This window comes from Eulemur rufifrons, chromosome 27 (assembly GCF_041146395.1).
Source record: "Eulemur rufifrons isolate Redbay chromosome 27, OSU_ERuf_1, whole genome shotgun sequence".
Lineage (NCBI taxonomy): Eukaryota > Metazoa > Chordata > Mammalia > Primates > Lemuridae > Eulemur > Eulemur rufifrons.
The window spans coordinates 17,478,153-17,497,819 of record NC_091009.1 but is presented as its reverse complement, the minus strand read 5'-3'; the positions used below and the strand labels follow the sequence as shown (position 1 = coordinate 17,497,819).

At 50.9% G+C, this 19,667-nt stretch overlaps 1 protein-coding gene across 1 annotated transcript in view; it reads left to right on the top strand.

Moving 5' to 3' along the window:
- The window catches only part of QSOX1 (quiescin sulfhydryl oxidase 1), a 40,426-nt gene continuing 20,759 nt past the window's right edge, over positions 1–19,667 (top strand). The window contains exons 1-2 of the mRNA XM_069459564.1: positions 1–344; positions 11,811–11,911. Of these exons, the coding sequence (XP_069315665.1) occupies positions 77–344; positions 11,811–11,911 (369 nt within the window). The 5' untranslated portion in view covers positions 1–76. The remainder of the gene's footprint in view (positions 345–11,810; positions 11,912–19,667) is intronic.

Genomic DNA, 19,667 nt, shown 5'->3' with positions numbered 1-19,667 from the left:
GGCAGGAGGTACCGCGGTGCCGCCCGGCTCTCACTCATCCGAAACTTGAGCGCCGCGGTGAGCGCCGCCGCCGAGGATGAGGAGGTGCGGCCGCTCCTGCGGGCCGCCGCCGTCGCTGCTGCTGCTGCTGCTCCTGCTGCTGCTCGCGGTGCCCGGCGCTGGCGCGGCCCGGCGCTCGGCGCTCTACTCGCCCTCCGACCCGCTGACGCTGCTGCAGGCGGACACGTTGCGCGGCGCCGTGCTGGGCTCCCGGAGCGCCTGGGCCGTGGAGTTCTTCGCCTCCTGGTGCGGACACTGCATAGCCTTCGCCCCAACGTGGAAGGCGTTGGCCGACGACGTCAAAGGTGAGACGCTGGGGGCGGCCCGCTCCCCCGTGCCCCGCCGCTTCTTGCCCACCCGGGCCGACCCCCTCCACCTGCCCCGCTGAGCGCCCCTCCCTGCGGGAGCGCGTCCCCGCCGTCCTGTCCCCTCCGCCCGCCTCTGCCTCGCTGCCGCTTTCATCTTCCTCCCTTGTCTCTTCTCTTGGCCCGCATCCCGAGCTTCTCTCCCTCTCCGCGGCCTGAGCCCCCAGACATACTGAGCTTGCCCTCTTCGTCCCCTGCTGGGTTACTGTCCCCATCCCTGCAATCCGGTCTCCTTTGTTCCTCCTTATGCTCCTCGGACACCTTTAGGGCTTCCTCTAGTCCAGCCTTGTGAGAACCCCCTTCCTCCTCGCGCCCAGGGAGGGACTCACGTTGCCTTCCTACCAAGTTTCCCAGCTGCCGTGGATTGAGCAGGGGGGAAAAGGGAACTGATATTCATGTTGCCGCCCCCACAACCCTCCTCCATCCCTTCGGCTGGTTGACCCAGGTGGTACATAGACGTTCTTTCTCATCTTTATCTTTGATGTGGGTAGGCTCTCCTGGCAGTTTTCCTGTCTGTTCCAGGCCTCTCCTGACTTGCTGCCTCCAGTTCATTAGCTTCTGGGCCACATCCTCACCTCCCTTCTCCTTGTCTGTGGGCACCCTCACACCCTTATGTTTTAACCCCGTGAACCCAGAGCCCTTTGGTGTTTGGCCCTTGTTCCATATTCCCACTCACTGGTTTGGGCACCAAAACTGTATTTCTTTGATTCCAAGATTTCCATCAATTGTGAGACACACCATTCATTTTAGGAAGGATATGTAATAATAGTAATTAATATTTACTGAGCGCTTATTGTCAGACACCTTACTAAGTACTGGACTTACATTATCTCATAGTTTCCTTTCTACAATGTAAAGATCCGTGTGGCGTCACACATCTGTCTAACCCAGGTAGTGAGGATGTGGGGGCCAGCAGTGGGGTGGTGATAGTGATTTATCTCTGTTTTGCTGCCTCTGAATGGGGCTACTTCCTGATTATGGTGCTGGGGCGCTAGCAAGAGCTCCTGCCCTGAAATGGTCATTGAATGAGAATTGTGGGCATCTTAGGAAATAGGCCCCTTTCTAGAGAAAGGAGAACTGGAACCATTGTTCCCCTCTGCGCTGTTGATATTTCTTGATAAGCTCAACTATTTGTGGTAGAATAGTGCATTTGTGCATGTCACTTTTCAAACTCAGCCTCCTTTTCCTGAGCAACGTGCAGAGATTTCTGAAGTGGCCAAGATGGAAGATGTGTATGTCTATTAGCCACATAGTTCTGGAAAATTATTTTAAAACAACTTATGAACTCCAATTACACTCGCCCACATGTCCCTGTGAGCAGCCTTTCACACCATTTCAGTGATGTCAACACATCTGATCAGGGCAAGAGGGAGGAAGATAAAGGATCGTGGAACTAGAACACCTGTGGGGAGGTAATCTCAGGGGACACTGTGAGTGAGAACATCATAAAAATTCCCCAGCACTTTCCACTTTGAGGCTATAACAGGTCTTTAATGGCTGCAGGTGGACTCATTTTAGAAGATTCTTCTTACTTGAGAGTGCTGGAGGGAAAGATTAGCTTCCACCTGACTCATGTGTTTGGCTTCTTGCAACCCGGAGTTTTCCTATGAATTGCATATCTGGGTACTGACCCAGCGTGTGCCTGGATGACGGTTGCCACTTCCAAAAGGAATTCCCCAGTGCTTGGAGTCTTTCCCTAACAAAATAAAACAAAAGCAAAATTTAACGTCTGAAGGGAAAATGGAAGCATCAAAGTCTGTGGAGGTGAACCAGGGTAAATGGGAGGTGGGAGATTTAGGTGGAAACTGAGGTCTTCTGTTATCTGTTGGTGTGAGTCAGCTCCCTAAGCCTGATCTTGTAGCAGGAGGGCACTGGCAGAAATTGGTGTCAGCCTGCGATGATGAAGAATGTCCTCCAATGTCCTCCACTCCCCCGCAAAGGAGTGTTTCCTGGTGAGGCCCTGCCGAGTGGCTGGAGTTGGTCTCTCCTCATCTCTGTGTTCTGGGGTCCCTCAAGAAAGTCTGGTTGTGGGCCTGCAGAGGGATGCTCTCATCCCGTGCTGGGCTGTGCGAGTCTGACCCGTGCCCTCTGCTGATGGTACAAGTGTCTTGGCGGAGGAGAGGAGAGAAGAGAGAGTGTGCGGAAGGTCGTGGGGAGAGAGAAGAATTTTGTAACTATGGGGGCTTCAGGCATTTACTCTGACTGGATAGGGCTCACGTCTTCAGTGACTTGAGCAGTGGCTTCTCTAGGGCAGTTGCTGCCCTGGGGCAGAGATCTCGTTTCTGAGGACCTAGCTTGCCCCTTCCTATTCCAGGCAGCTCCTATTGTCTCACCGTGTGTTTGGGAAATTGATTGTGTCTGATTTTGACCTTCATTGGTATTCACTGGCTAATCAATCAGCAAATATTTGTTGAGTGACAAAGCATTGTTTGCATTGCAGCTGGGGAAATGAGCTGCACACAAGAAGGAAAATTGCCAACAGTAAGAAGCTGTGTTTGAAAAGGGCCAAAGGAGTGGTTCAGCCATTTCTTGTTGTAGGAACTCGGGGAAGGGGAAAGTCACAGGCTAATCTGGTCACCGGAGGCCTTCATTCAAGTAGTTATTTATCACACCCTGGCACCCTGGCCTTATGCTAGCACTTTGCTAAGGGCCTTCACAGGCCGTTATGATGTGTAATCTTTACCTGAGAAAAGATCTGAGCTATGGATATTGTCTTTTTTTAAAAAACAGATAAGTAACTTGCCACAATTACACAGATGCCGGAGGAGGTTTTTATTTATTTACTTTTCAGAGCCAGGGTCTTGCCCTGTCCCCCAGGTCGGAGTGCTGTGGCATGCTCATAGCTCACTGCAACCTTGAACTCCTGGGCTCAATCAATGAAGGAGGTTATTGACCCCGGGTCTTTCTGACTCTGGAGACCCTGGGCAGGCGGAGCGGTGGGGGGAGGAGAAAGGGTACTCCGGGTGGGAAAACGGCACGTGCAGAGCTGTGGGGATGCGATCTGTAAGACATGTGTGTTTGGGGGACGCTGAGCAGTGTTGGTTTTGCTTCCCTTTCTCTTCAAGGGCATAGACAGTGCCCGCTGCTTGTACCCCCGTGGTGCCTGGCCCAGACCAGGTCCAGAGTAGGAGCCCACTGACACTGGCGGCCAGTGGCCCGAGCCTCACAGGACTGCAAATGAGAATGTGAGCGCTAGAATCCTCTGCGGGTGCTGTGACTCCTCTTGACTCAGACTCGGGGTGTCAGCGAGGTGTGAGGGGTAGGGAAGGCATTTCGTCCATCCCGTGACCTCACTGCCCGTCAACAAGGAGGGAGGGAGGGACGCGGTAGTGACTACGGAGCACTGACTAGCCGGGGGTGTTATAAGCTAATTCTGGGTCGGGAGGACTGCTGGACACTTGGGTGGGGAGACTGGAGCTGAGGGCAGGCGGGGTCTGATCACTAGACCACGAGACCTGCCTGGCTCTTGGTGGTTTCAGTGTCTGGGCCTCTGCCCAGGCTTGCTTAACACGCAGAGGTCGCACAGCCATTTTTCTGGTCAAGAGTTGTCTGCTATCCAGGTCCTGAGTGGTTGTCAGTCCTGAAAAGGGCGTTAGAGACTGTTCCTCCTGGGCCTGCTTTGACCCACAAGGAAGCAGAGGCCCGGAGAGGAGACATGTGGAGCCCCAGGGGCTTCCAGAATCTCCGCCACACCCTCACTGCAGGGTCCCCTCACCCATCGCTCCAGAATGCACAGCTGTCCTGGCTTCTCTAGCCTCCCTGCCCTCCCCTTCTTCCTCTGCCCAGTTGTTCTGCTGTTGGTAGAGAAATTGCTCTGCCCAGGGCAATAATTGTACCAGGAAAATTTTTTCTCCCAAATGGTAGAGCTAGACTGATACTGCTGATCACTTTGGTGTCAGGCCTTCAGGATGAGAGTATTCAAAAAGCCTGTCTTGCCAAACTCTGTCCCCTTGGACAGCAAAGCGCTTTACTTAAAGGCAGCTTCGCTTTACCAGCGGAGCATTCAGGTAGGGGCCTCTCTCTTCCTCGTCCTGTTACTTGCCAAAAGACAAAATACAACAGATTTAACATCTTAATTGGCTTTTATCTGTGATTCTGGAATCGGGCAACACCTCATTCTGTAAAACAGAATGAGTGTTCTGATGAGCTGAGCAGAGGAAGTTGGCTTTACAGACCTAAAAAGGCTGAAGAAAGCAGAAACAGAGAACAAAAAGCAGATTGGTTGTTGCAATCCCTTGTAAAGGGTAAAGCAGAAGGGATTTCCTTATCATGTTGCCTAAAAGTTGCATGTTTGGGGGTTTGGCTGTTATCTCTCTCTTCTGATTCCTGGGAAAGTCAGATGAACAACGTAGTTTTGACTTGGTGGCGCGAAACTTCAGCAAGAGTGATTCCGTTTTGGTTTGGTCTGTTGGGCCTAGTGCGGGAGCTCAGCCCAACCCAGTGGCCTCCTATAAATTGTATTTAACCATTCTCCCCTTTTGCTTAGGCACTCGTGTGGGTGAGAGTGTGACTAAAACTTATGGCATTGGCGTTACTCTTGGTCACCATCATTTTGGGTTTGCAGTCTCAATCCATCATTCATAGGTTAAGGTGTCATTATTGTGCATTTCTTGGAGTTTTCATCATTCCAGCTGGAGAGAGACGATTTAGCAAGACTTTTTTGAGAGGATGTAGTACACCAGGGAGGCTACTATTATGACTCTCAGGAGGGTAATAAATATCAAGAGTTTAGAGTGTGCCCCTTAGCCAGGATGCCCATGAACCAAACCGGCTAACACTGAATAGATCAAAGAATGAGCCAGATGAGGGATTTACCCATTTTAACAAAGTAGCCTGTTTGTTAATTTTTTGCACCTGAGTCTCTCTGATACCTAATGTGTTTATCCATTGCAACAAGAGGTGTTAGCAACTGCACAGACACCTCCCCGTTCAACTAGTATATAGCAATTCTGTTATCTAGTGTCCCCTGACTGGGTTAAATTAAAGCAGGGAGTGAGAACAAGTGAGTCTAGAAGACTGACTCTATTAAAGGGATCTCTAGTACTTTTTGAAATTAGGGATGTTGCCAAAGTTACCCGCTGGGTGGACTAAAGGATCCCTCGGGTCATGTAAAGATCTGAGTTTAGCATGACAGATCCAACATTTCATCAAGTTACCCACAGAAGCTACTGATTATGTAATTCTAGCTACAGCATTATCCTGCCAAGCAAAAAGGTAGCCATGAGCAAGGAAAAATCAAGAGGGGTCAGAGTCTCATTATCATAGGGAGTCTTGTTCTGATGTTTTGGGAAAAGCTGACCACGGCTTTGCAGTTGGAATGTTTCTGGTTATGGCACTGGGCATGTTGGTGAACTCTCTGTGTGGCTCACACATCAGGCGTGAGACTTGCCCCTTGAAATTTACATTGAGTTGTCCAGCTTCAGCTTATAGGGCTGTAGGCACAGAGCAGTTGTTTTCAGTTGGAGAGTAGCCCGATATTGGAGGAAACTAGAAGAATTCAGGATCCAGTCCAGTCTATCAGTCTAGAGGTAGATAATAAAAACTTGAAAACAATAAACAGGGCTACAATATAATCAGAGATGTACTATAGTTTTTCTTTAGAAACATCTTTCTCTTAATAATTGCCCCATTTCTATCAAAGATAATCAGAGTAAGACTAATTTGTTTGCAAAAATATGTTTAGTCTTATCAAACTTGGCCTGATTGTTTACATAAATGCAGCAATAATAGTGATTTACCGCATAGGCTCTTTTTAAGTTTGCTTTGATGGAACTTTGGGTAAGGAATCTCGGATTAGACTTTTAACAACCTCTCAAGGCTAGGAAGCCAAACCAAGGCAGATTTTAGACTTCATCTGCAGTACCTACAAATTCATTTTATGTACATTCTCAAAAGTGGCATTGTAGTAGTCAAAGCCTTGGTAATATGACCAGTATTTCCAATTGTATATTGTTAAAAAGAGAACATATTCTTGTTGAATTTATGCAGATGATAGTATTGCCATAAAAATGTTCATGAATGTTTCTGAATTCCAGAGGGATCATGTAGAGAGAAAAAGTAAATGTTTCAATTTTTGTTCACAAGAGTATGCTTTACCAAATTGCTGTCAACTATAGATAGCTTAAAAGAAAAAAGTTTCCTGAAATATGGAAAACAAAACATTAAAATAAATAGCAATGTTTCAAATTAAAAAGCTGTAAAAACCCATAATTCTTCATTTCATTCAGTCTCATGTAATTAATTCTTGTTCTGCCTGATCTTGGTTAGCAGTTTCATGAACCTGTCAGTTTCTTCATTAGAGGTCTGGAAATTCTTACCCAGTCCAATGGTATGATCTCAAAGTTATCAGAAACCTGTACTTGTTAGAATACTTTCCATGAATCCTCTTGAAGGTGAAGCATTTTAAGATTATAGTTACTTACAAAAAAGCTTTTAGAGAAGCATTAGAATAAAGCAATTAACTATGGACCATGAGACTTAAATTGGCCATGATTAAAGATCTGATGAGAGTTTATTATATCAATGACACAATTGACAAGGAAATTTGGTTATTTCTGTGGCATACAACATTTTGATGTAATAACTGAAATTATGGCTGATAGCATATCAGATTGCTAGGAATTTCATATAATTTTGAAGCACATATTAATAACATGTCCATGAAAATATAACTCAAAGTTAAACATCATTTCTTATTTGACAATGCTTCCCACATAATTAACATTATCAAATAAGCCTAATTAGTTTAATATCTCTCTTTTACAGATCCTTTGAGATGTTCCAGGGTCCTCTGGAATGTTTCAAAGTTGGTTCAGGGTCAAAAAGATTTAATTTAGAATTTGATTTTAGGAAGTTTGTCAAAAATATCAAAGGTTTAAATCACATCGAGATAGGATCACAAGTCACTGAATTAATATTCATTCATTTAATCAGAGTAATAATTAAAAGACTTCAAAAGGGAAATACAGAAATTTACATTGTTGTAGAAAAAACCTTAGCTTCTTAGCTCTTTAGAAGAGAGGACTCAGTTTTTCTTAAGTAATCAAAGACCTAATAAAGATAATGTGAAGCACGGGGGTCATCCTGCTAAAAGACAGAATCTTTCTTCCCTGGGACAATTACCTAAAAAGTAAAGAAAAATCTTTCACTGTTTCCTATTAAGAGCCGATCAATACTCCAAGAAAACTTTATTTTAATGGAGAGGACCAAGTTCTAGTTTTACATCAGTGTACTTTTGACATTAAGGCTCGTTTACCAAAAAAAAAAAAAAAAACTTAGCCCACTTGACCACACATGAAAGTCTTTTCTCTTCACAACCCTCTACAACTTCCTTATATCTATTAGTTTGTCCTCTACTCTTCTACTTTCTCACTGTGGCATAACCAGTTGCTCTACTTTAGAACAAAATTACTTTCTTTTTCACTTAACCAGAACACATTCTTCTACTTTAGAACTTCTTTTTTGAAACATGCCTTACTTCCCTTACATGCAGTTATTTCCCTTATTATTTCTAGTTTTAGTTCCCTTATAGTAACTAAACTTATGCTTAACTTATATTAGAATTTTAAAATCCTAAGTGATCTTAATTTCTAGTAAAAATTAACAAGCATTGTGAACTCTTATATCAACATTCACCACTTCATAATTTCTAGAAATGTGTTTCCTCAATTTTTCATGTTTATTAACAGACCCAGATGTATTTAGCTTCTCTATAGCATACAAAACGAGATGCCAAAGCATATACACTCTAAACTTATGTTCAGCAATTAATATTTCAGTATTTTAACTTACATAGAAATGACATTCTTTAAATATCTCTTAATTTAACATAAAATAACTTTAAGATTACGAGTTACTGAAAAAGATTTTTGAAACTGTAACAAGTTCACCTATAAATTTTTATCCCATTTTACATTTACCTGATTTACTTGTTCTTACAATTATATGCTTGAATGGCTCACTAAACAAAACTAGCCAAGGAGTTCAGGAAACAATCCCATATTCACTGTTGATTCGTTGCATGCCTTGGTCACAGTTATCTAATCTCTCTATTTGACAGTGGAGAAAAGCAGATTTGGAGATGAATGCCTTCCTATTTTCTTCATAAGGTAGTTGCAAGCAATAAACTGAATGAATTGGGCACACAATAAACTGTTAGTATATTTGCCAATATCATCATCATCTTCTCAGTAAGGGCTGAGTTTGTGCTATTGACTGTTGTAAGCTACAAAGAGTGATATTTAACTAGAAGACAAAACCATTTCTGTCATTCTCTCTCTCATGGGGAAGGTTATCATTGGAGCAAATTGCACAAACATAAAGGTAACACCCCGACCCTGATGAGGTGGAGAGAGAAGAACAAGGGTTTTGAGTCTGGTAGCCCTTGGACAAACTTGGAAGTTTCTCATTCTGTTTCCTCATTTGTAGAGTGGGGAAATGATGCCCACCTCCAATGTAGCAGTAGAGTGAGATGGTACAGAGTGTGCTGTGGGTACTCACTGAATGCTAGCTTCCTGTCCTCTCCTCTTGGCGTCTCTTCCAGAGTCTGCGTGCCCTAGCAGGCAGTGGGCACCACCTCTGGCCTGGGGGGTGGTGGCCTACACTCTTGGAGAATAGAGGAGCAGTTGAAGCCTTGCAGTCCGTGGTCACCTTGCAGAGTGGCCTTGTGAGACCCCTAGCCCTTGGGTATCCAAGGGCCATCATCATTGGAAGGCCACCAAGTTGCCTTATGTGTAACTGACTTATGCTTCTTGGGAACAGCCACGCCTCTCCTGTGGGTTTCCCCCAAACAAGGGGACCAGAGCCCTAGACACAGAACAGAAGGAGCCAAGCTTAGAGTGTGCCGATGGCCCTAAGAGGTGGCCTGTGCTTTCTGCCTCCCCTGGGCCTCCTTTGGGTGGGAAGCGCAGAGAGGACCTAGGGTGCTCTTGCCTGTGATCCAGGGAGAAACCCTAGCTTGGATAGCGGCTGCCACTGGGGAGTGCTTCTCTCCTGTGACCCTTTATTCTTCGTTCCTGCCTTCACAGGTGACTGGCTTTGCCCTCACGCTCCATCGGGACCTGAGGAAAGACTGAGGCAATGGGAGCCACCAAAGAATATTGAGTAGAGGGCAACATAATCAGACCCACAGATAGAAAAGATCATTTGGTGGCTGGAGAGCCAGTGAGGGGTGGAGAGAAATGGCATGTTTATGTTTCTCTGAAGAGGACCTGTCATAAGAACCTCTGCGATTGCGCACTAGACCCCGAGAGTAGGTTAGAGGTGAGGTGAGTAAGGAAGCCCGAGCCAGGTGTCCGAGCCAGCTTAGGGCAGGGGTGAGGAGATGGGGGTGCGTGGGGGAAGGGACTTAGGAGGGAGAGTGGACGGGATGTGGAGACAGGTTGGAGTTAGCAGATCCGTGTGGGCGGACTACCCTCCTCTGCCCCTCCCCAGGAGTGCGGACAGCAGGCAGGGGCAGGGTAGAGAAGAGTCGAGGCAGGAGGGAGGCAGGAGCATCCTGAGCCCGGCACACCCGCCTGTGTGTAGCCCGCTCTGCAAGTGAGATTTAAAGCCAAAGGGTACAGACCAGGTTGTAGATATTTGGACAAGCTTAAGCTGCTGTCCTGTGTGCCAGGGCAGTCCGGAGAGCTCTCCAAAAGCTGTCTGGCAAGATGAGGGATGGGGGGGTTGGGGAAGTGGTCTGATGGGATATGGCCCGCCCGTCTCTGCTGAATATTTCTTAAAGTCCATCTCTGGTAATCCACTTCTTCCCCCCACACCCTCCTCCCTCCTTCCCTCCCTCCCTCCTGCCAGGAGTCCAGAAGCTTCTATGCCAAGAGCAGAGGGAAGTGGAGGGAGTGGGTATGGCCGCAGGCCTTCCTCACAGCCCCCAGCCCCCCTCCCTTGTGCTAAGGAGGACCCGCCCAGTTGCTTTCCTTTGAGGGGTGGGTCAGGCTTTGTCAGGCTCCTCCTGCATCTGTCTCTGGGAAGTGGAGGTCACACTCCTTCCCCGGGCACAAAATGTTCTAGGGAGTTCTGATGCTTCTGAAATAGTGTTGTTTTTAGATAGTGGGAGGAATAGGTTCTAGGGTGAGATCAGAGGTCCTGGCAAAACACAGTGTCTGCACATAATGGGTACAGGGTGAGCTGCCTGTGTAAATGCCACTTCCTGACCCCTGGGGCAGGAGGTTCAGGGCCCTGGGCGTGCTGGGGCCCGTGGGAGACAGGCAGCCTCCTCGCATCTGCCCCAGGGAGGCCAGTGGCTCAGGGTGCCTTGGGAGCAGCCCTGACCCCTCCAGGCAAACACGCACAGTCTGGGCCCTTCCTGCCTCCCGTCTAGCTCGGCTCCCAAGTCTCCGCAGAACTCTCCAGTCAGCTGGGTCTCTGCCAGTTCTCTCCTGCTCACCTCTGCTCAGGCAGTTCTCTGTCTGCGGGACTGACTGTCCAGGTTCGGCTGAATTTCCACCTTTCCTGCAAAGCACATGCCTTGGTCTGCAGGTCCCAGGACCTCTCCTGGGTCCAAACCTCTTTAGGATTCTGTGCCACGTAATTTGGCACCAGGCATTGCCATCTCACAGTTTGTGTGGCCTCATGTGTGTATGTATATCTTGCCTTCCAGCTGGAGCAGCCTCCATGTAGGGTGGAACTTAGTGGGTACTCAGGGGGCACCTGGCATGGAGTCAGAGCCTGGGAGACCTCCCTGGCATATGGACTTGTTTTCTGTTTCCCAATCCCGGGCAGTGGCCCAGAAAGATGCCATGGTTCGCTTTGCCAGGGTTTCAGCATGGGGAGGCCTTGCAGCCTGGGGCCTGAGGAAGGAGCAAGGTTAGTCTCCTAGACTCTGGCCTCAGGACTTCTTTACTTGTGGGTCCCAGATTCCAGTGCCCTCTCCATCTTCCTCTAGGATTCCTACCTCCATGTGTGGCTGGGGACCCAGTCCCCAACACCCTACGCCCCACTCACCAAAGCTGGACTGACTGCCAGCACCCAGGGCCCCAGAAACCTTCACCGAGGGTCCACTGGGGAATTGCAAACCTGCTGAGGCATGCTCCATCCTTCTGGAATGGTACAGAGAGCTGCAGGGACAGAGAGAATACTAGGGCTTTTCCCCGGGAGGGCCAGGTCTGCTCACATTGCCCGTCAACCCCTCCATTCCAGAGTAATGGGGGAACAGAGATCCCATTATACTATCAAGATGGTGTCACCTGTGCTGTGCAACTGTATCCTAAGCTCGTGCCCTCTTGGGAGGCTCTGGCTCAATGCAGACTAAAAAGAACATCTCAGAGGCCTTTTCTGAGGAAGGTGTGACCGTTCTCATAAAAGCTTTGGAGCGAGGTGCTGTGGGGGTTGGGGCGTTGCCGGGGGGGACATGTGGGCAGAGGGGGTGCCAGGCCTTCCTGCTTACCCTGGGGTTTCTTGTCCTTTCAGACTGGAGGCCGGCGCTGAATCTCGCTGTGCTGGACTGTGCTGACGAGAACAACAGCGCTGTCTGCAGAGACTTCAACATCCCCGGCTTCCCGACCGTGAGGGTGCGTGGCAGGGAGGGGAACGCGGTGGGCGGGGGGTGGTTCTGGCCAAGCACGTCCTCAGCTGCTCTGTGCCCCTCCGGCCCCTGCCCGGGCTGCTGAGCTCTGTGCTCCTCCGACCCTGCAGGCCTGATGGCTTTAAATCACAGCCCCTGGAGCGCTGTCCCTCTGCTCTCGGGAACACCTGTGTTAGAGGCAGAGGCAGAAAGGAAAGAGGTTCATTTGGTTTGGAAGAGTCTGCCCTTTATGAGGGGAAGGGGCTGCATTTCGGCTGCTCTGATTTGAGCTGGGAAGTGACCCTCAGTTAGGCTGGCGAGAGCCCCTGGGGCCCTCTTTACCTCCTGTCCCTCCTGACCGCCAAGCCTGAGAAGTATCTGACTCCATCCAACCGCGATTCAGGCTCTGACCCATCCATGGCCAGGATCAGACTTCAGGAGCCTAACGGGACCCCAGAAGGGGACCCCCGAGACTCTGGCAGGCCTCCTCCTCACGCCAGCACCTTGAACCCCAGGTAGCTCAGCAGTGACCTGCCAGGGTATCCCCACCCCACTGCTGAATGCCGATGCCTCAGGCGGCAGGGATCCCCGGCTCCGGACTTGTCACAGCTGAGGCATGAGGGCTTTGTCACCCCAGCTCTGGCAGAAAGTGGCACGAATTCTCTGATGCTGCCGGCATGTCCACCGCAGGGCATCAGCATTATTAATGTCTGAACAACTTCCCAGGCCCTGGGCAGCCCGGGCGGCGCGGCCACTACAGGGACAATGAGGGCCCTCCCCGGGGCTCAGGCCTGGCTCTGATCCAGGTAGTTTTCCTCCACATCAGAGAAGCCAAATTCAAACCTCTGCCTCTCTATCTCCAGCTATAAATAATACACCCTGCCTACCAAAATGACAGCTAGAAAAGCATTTTCCTCTGCAGCCATTAAGAATAATCAGGAAATGCCTTTGAAAGCTGAAATGCCAAGCGTTGTCCCTGGAACAAGATATCTCTGAGCTCAGGGGCCTTGAGTTCCAAGCAGAACCCTAAGCCAGGGCTCGGCCTAATTGCCCCAGCAGCAGTTGTCCGGAAAGCAAGGCCCCAGGCTCCTCTGGGAATGGCCAGCTCTAACTCCATGTGACCTCTGTGTTCCTAGAGCCCAGTGAAATCCTGCTGGATTCAGGGGTTCCACACCCAACAGAAGTCCCTTCCTACACTGTTATCCTGTCGGGTCACAGCCCAGGCCCCAAGTTTAGCCATGGCCAGGCGTTCTGGGGACAGTATGACCACTAGCCACTGCCATGTCCTTTAGAGGTGGCAGCGGAGAGGCTGCTTATCAATCATTCCTTTAAAATGGACGTTGCCCTCTCTTTGGCCCCAGTATAATAATTGAAAATAGTCGGGGCGCTCTGGTCCTTTTGCCGGGGCAGGGCGAGCAGCCCCGAGTGGGAAGCTGCAGGAAGAGCAGCGTGGTGGCAGGAGCGTCATTCACAGGCTGGTAGTTTTGTCCCAGGGAGGATGGAGCACAGGGGCCCAGCCACTGTCCTCCCCCAGGGAAGGGATTGGCACTGGTACCGTGCCAGGTCAGGGCATCGTGTTGGGGTTCCGTGGGGCCTGACACCTGGGGCTTTCTGTTTCTGCCTGGGAGAGGCTGGGCCCAGTGGGCCTGAAGGAGGCGGCCCAGCAGCCAGAGGACCAGAGGCTCCTCGGCGCTGACCCAAGTCACGCAGCACACGCAGCCTGAATGCCTCAAGTGATTAATCATCTCCTTGACTGCCCAGCCGGCTGTGGGAGGGGCGCTGGGAGGGCCCTTCACTGGGCTTCTCCGCCTTCCCCTGCCACCAGACACGTGGCACCCGGCTGGGCCAGTCGGGCCATCATCTGTCCATTTCTCAAGCTCTCCAAAGACCAATGCTGTGGCCTGCTCGGCAAGGCCGTCCCTGCGTCTCCGGAGCAAGCCGCAGCTCAGTGACAGCCAGGGAGAGGCACTCGGTGCCCTGTCCTTAGGATTCCAGTCCGTGGGCGAGTGGTCCAAGCTGTTAGTGGTCTCTGCTCACAGGCCCTGTGCCGTGGCTTTCAAACATGTTTTTTACTGGACCTGCTGTGAGAAATACACATTTGACATTGTGATCTCCAAGTTGGTGTGTCTCTATTATCACTAAAACAAAAGTTGCATAAGACAACATTTATTCTTACCAAGTGCAGTACACTTTGATATTTTCTGTTCTGTTCCATTTATTTTTTTAAAATACTGGCTGCGATTCACTAAATTGTTTTGACAACTTACTAATAGGTTGCTTCTGGTGTTTGGAAAACTCTGCTCGAACAGGTTCTAGGTCTCCCTCCAGAGATTCTGGCCCGTTAAGAGCCCGGTGTGCCTGGAGCCATCATGGTGGGACTCCCTAGAAAGCAGAGCTGACCCTAGAGGTCTGCCCCATGGCCAGCAGGCCAGAGAGAGAGCCCTGTCGCCCTGCCTGCTGTCCCCTGGGCACTGGAGCCTGTCCTTGTGCTCTCTGCCCACAGGGCTGTGAGGGCCCTCAGGTGAGGACAGGGGAAGAGAGAGTGTTTCTGGAATGAAGCCCAATGACAGGCCCACACAAGAGTCTGGCCTCCCCCAGTGATATGTGTCACTGTCCTTTCCTCTGCCTCCTGCCCCTTGTCACCATGAGCAAACAGGGAGCTTCCACCAGCCCAGCCTGTTCGGCAAACACCTGGCCCCAGTGGGCAGGCAGGCTCTGCCAAGTCCCCATCAGACGGAGCCCAGAGGGGAAGAAAACAAAGGTGTGGGGAGGGAGGGGCCCGTTTGCGGCAGGTGCTGGCTGGAGCCTGGAGACCTAGAGGCTGGAACTTCTGGGGCAAAGGGCTTTTCCATGGGCCACAGGAGGGCCCCTCAGTGGGTAACAGAACGAGACCCTTTGGGGTCAAAGGCCTGGCTGGAATGGGGAGGACACAGAGCAGCAGCATTGGGGTGGGAGAAGAGGAGTCTTCCCTTTTCAGGGTCCTGAGGGGATGATGGATGTGGGTTCAAATCCTGGCTCCACTGCTTACCATATGTGGCTTGGGAAGTCACCTAACAGTGCCCCAGCCATGGGACTCAGTTTCCTTATCTGTAAAAATGGGGTGATCACATGTACTTAAGAGGATCGTTGCCAAGTTGAAATGAGGTCGTATATGAGAAAGTGCCGAGACGCTGGTGTTATTTGAGGTTCGGTAAGTGTTAGTTTTCTTCATCCCGTTGCCCCATCTCCTTCCTGGGTTGCCCCACGGGACTGCTGGCAGCTCCTCTGTGGTCGCTGCGTCTGAGCCAGCCCATCCATCGGCAGCTTTGAGTGAATGTCTGCTGCTGCACGGCACTGCCTTGCCCTCCTAAGAGGGCAGGAACATGAGACGTGGCTTCTGTCCTCAAGGACGCACAGAGCCGAGCGGCTTATGGTGGCGTGAGTGATGTGTGTGCTGAGGATGCTGCAGGAGTTTGCTGGGCTCCCTGAGCCCTTTCCCTCGCTAGTCGGAGAGGACTGCATGCAGGAGGGGACTTCCACTTGGTGTGGAAGGACAGGTGGGGTTTGGCTGGGAGAGAGGAGGAGCGTGGGTGGGCACCACAGGCAGGGGAGAAGGTGAGAGCCAGGCCCTGCGTGGGCAGGGCTGCTCCTGGTATCAGGGATGAGGCGGGGTGGGGAGGAGGGAGCCCAGCAATGAATGGTGGGTCCTTGAACGTGAGGCTGGGAGCGCAGATGCCCTGTGGGGGTACAGAGTCTCCGCCTTTATCTTCTGTGGCTCTTGCTAGAGGGTGAGATGTCAGCGAGGAGGACAAGACTCAGAAAGATGCCTCCTGCCTCCCTCTGGAAGGAGGGGATGGGCCCCCAGCTCAGCAGTCGGCTGCTCTCCCGGCGTCTCCTCTGCGGCCTAGGAAGTGGGTAAAGCTGTGGATCTTACCATACAATATTTGTAGACCGGATCGTTTTCCTTAAAAGTTGTTATGAAAGCTTGACTTCAGCGCCATCAGTGGTCACCCCTGGAAAGTGTGCTTCCTGCCCAGCTCTTGTGGCCCCCAGGAAGGCAGCTGCTCTGTAGGTTTGCAAGACCAGCCTGGTGCCACCTGGTTTCATGTCGCTGGGAGCCGCTGGTGGTCCTCCAGGAGCTCCTGCGTAGTGATGAAAGGGACAGGTACTGACTGCTCCCAGAGAAAAGAGACTCACTCCAAGGCCGGGCGAGGTGGCTCACGCCTGTAATCCTAGCACTCTGGGAGGCCGAGGTGGGCGGATCGTTTGAGCTCAGGAGTTTGAGATCAGCCTGAGCAAGAGCGAGACCTTATCTCTACTAAAAATAGAAAGAAATTATATGGACAGCTAAAAATATATATAGAAAAAATTAGCCGGGCATGGTGGTGCATGCCTGTAGTCCCAGCTACTCGGGAGGCTGAGGCAGGAGGATCCCTTGAGCTCAGGAGTTTGAAGTTGCTGTGAGTTAGGCTGACGCCACGGCACTCACTCTAGCCCGGGCGACAGAGTGAGACTCTGTCTCTGAAAAAAAAAAAAAAAAAAAGAGAGACTCACTCCTGATGTCTTAGTTGCCTGTTTCCAGGGAACCGTGGTGGTTTCCCGTGGGCAGGGCACACGCCTCCAACGGCCGACTTAATAGGGCACGTTTTAATAAGAGCACAAAAATGTGCCCGGACTAGATGAGCTTCCAGGATGATCAAAGCGCAGAGATTCCCTGTTCGGCTGCACGGACTTGTGTTGGGCACCTGCGTGTGCCAGGCACTGCCGGGCGGGGCTGTGGAGGCTGCAGAGATGGGTGAACTATCGTCCTGCCCCCCGGCCAGGGAGGCAACCGGGTCGGGGGTGCAGAGTTCAGGGTGAAGCCCACAGTAGCTGGAGTGGAGAGCATGGGGCGCTGTGAGGGTTGTGCTGGGGTTCAGGTCCTGGAAGGCCTCGAATACAGTGAGTTTGGACATTATTCATTGACAGTGGGAGTCGTGGAGGAGATTTGAGGAGGAGCAATGTGATAAGGCCAGAATGGTGCCTTAGAAAACTAAAAAGTAGCCCTGGTGGCAGTGGGGGAGATGCTGGAGAGTGGAAAGGTCGGGCGTGTTGACGGTTCTGAGTGTACGACGGGTGAACGGGTGAGGACGAGCGCGGGAGCCCAGACACAGCCTTCGCCTGTTGGCCTGGCCCGGACAAGGCAAGAGGAGGAGGAGGCTGTTGAAGAGCTGTCACGAGGTCAAATGCATAGAACTTGGCGGCTGACTGGGAGATGGGGGTGTGGGAGGGGGGATGCTGGCGTGGGTGACAGGGAGGACCCATCACGGGGTGAGATAAGAAACTCAGGTGGTCGAGCAGGTTGGGGGAGGGGTGACTCAGTCTTGGGGGCCGGGATGTGTGACACCTGGGTGGGGGCCACCAGGAGGAATCACAGGTCTGGGACGGGTTTGTTCGTTGATGCATTAATTCACTCATCCATTCAAAAGCATAGATTGGGCGCCCTCTTTGAGACTGTGCCCTCAACAGAAGTGTCACAGTCTGCTGTGTGGCCATGGGAGAGACGGGGGGCAGGAGATGGCGAGGACAGCGGGCACAGGAGAGTAGTCAGGGGAGGCTGGGACAAGGGTGAGGGTGGCCAAGAGGGGCTGGTCAGTGTCAGGCAAACCAGGGGAGGGTGGTGACATGAAGCAGAGTATCCAGAAAACGTGGCACAAGAAATGACAGCCGCTAGCTGTGGACGGGCAAAGCAGGCAGGAGTGACATCAGATCAGAAAGGGTCTGGCGAGAGGTCGTTAGACTGGCTGAAGACAGAGTCACCACTGAGCTTTCCTAGAACAGCGTCGGCACAGAGCGAGAGCAGGTGCCGTTCTGAGAAGCTTGGCGGCGCAGGGACACGGGGGATGCCACCGCTGGAGAGAGAAGGAGCACCTCTTAATTCCCAGCCTCCTCCTCTTGCTGTCCTTTCTTTTTAAAACAAAATTTAGGTTTGGGGGATTAGAACCTGTTTGCAGGCCTAGGGAAGGCGCCCGTGGCAAAGGGGAATGATGACACAGAGATGGATAGGAAAGAGTTCCTGGGGAGCGTGAGGTGTAGGGGCCAGAGCTCAGGGGCTGGTGTTGTTCTGGAAGGTCAGTGGAAGCTTCGGAGGACAGAAGGGGAGGCCAAGGTCCGGGAGGCGGCTTCCCTCTAGGCCGCACCTGGGGCAGGGTCTCTCTGGCTCCCCGTCTGACTCCAGGCTGCCCTTGGCTGTGGCCTTGAGAGGATCATCTGGAGTCCAGAGAGGCTGCCCTTTGACGGAGGTGACGCCAGCCCCTTGTAATAGGGGCACCTGCACAGATTTGGGTGACCTGATGAGTCATGATGAAAAATGCCCATGTTACTTTCAGAACTGAAGACGACAGCCACAGCTGCGGGAAAGCCACACAGCTGAAGGCTTCCCGATGTCAGTGGTGGTGTTACATCTGTGGAAACCAGCCGAAGTCGGTCCTGTCCATGCACAAACAAGGGCACCCTCACTGCACGTAACTGCAGCTCTGAAATCACCCCCTGGTTTACTATCTGTGAGGAGACAAAATCCCAAACAGTTGCATTTTCAGTTTTGTTTTTGACAAAAATGTCAGGTCATAAATGCCTTAGCCTGCATTATCAATTTGATCTCGTGCCGTAATCCAGGAAATTTGTGATCATCTTTATAAGTGTTAGGATAACATAATTTTATTAGGTCAATAAAATTCAATAACTATAAAGAACACTGTTATACATACGCATGGCCTTAGTGGATGTTTTTCATCCAGAATAAGTTTTTAGGTTAATGTTTTGAAAGGAGAGAGAGTGCAGCAGTGGGCAGGAGTAAGGGTCCCGGAGAGGTCAGCGGGAGCAGACGCTTGCAGGAGGGGACAGATGGTGGCTTCTCTGCAGTCTTTGTTCCTCACGTGGGAGAGGGCGGCCGGTGGCCTCCGGAGTTGACTTTTCTGCCTACAAATGGCTGGAACAAGCAAGTCCTAGCTGATCAATGTTTCTTAGTTTTTAAAAGGAAGGAAAGCTGGAAGGAGATGTGATGACGGTGCAGTTAGTATTTATTAGTGCCTTGCTGTATGCACCAGGTACTGCGTCAAGCCCTTTAGGTGTGTTGTCATTGAATCTATTGTGTCCTCACAGCATTATTTATTTTATTTTATTTTTTTTTTTTGAGGCAGGGTCTCACTCTGTCTCCCAGGCTAGAATGCAGTGGCGTTAACATAGCTCACTGCAACCTCAAACTCCTGGGTTCAAGCAATCCTCCTGCCCCAGCCTTCCCAGTAGCTAGGACTATGGGTGTGTGCCACCACACTGAGCTAATTTTTAAATTTTTATCTATTTTTATTTTTTTGTAGACACAGTGTCTTGCTGTGTTGCTCCAGCTACTCAACAATAATTCGTAAAGTTTGATGGTGTCATCCTCATTTTAAAGATGAGAACACTAAGGTTCAGCATAGTTGATGGATTGCCCAAAGTCCCAGAGCAAGAGCATCGCAGAGCCAGGCCTTGAACCAAGTGTGCCAGATCCCAGAGCCTGTACTCAGCCAGCAGCTTGGGATAAGGCCACAGGGCCATGTTGTTGGAGGCAGAGGCCCAGGGTGACCGAAAGTGGTCCGGAGAAGGAGCCTCTTCCTCGGGCAGTTAAATAGCTGTCTGTCAGGACAACTCACCTCTCTTCCTCCTGAGCCAGGAGAGCACAGGCAGGAGCCTTGGCAGCGATCTTGCCACTTGAGCAGAAGCCCAGAATGTGAGGAGTTGTCCTTGCTTCTCTCTGTCCCCTTGCC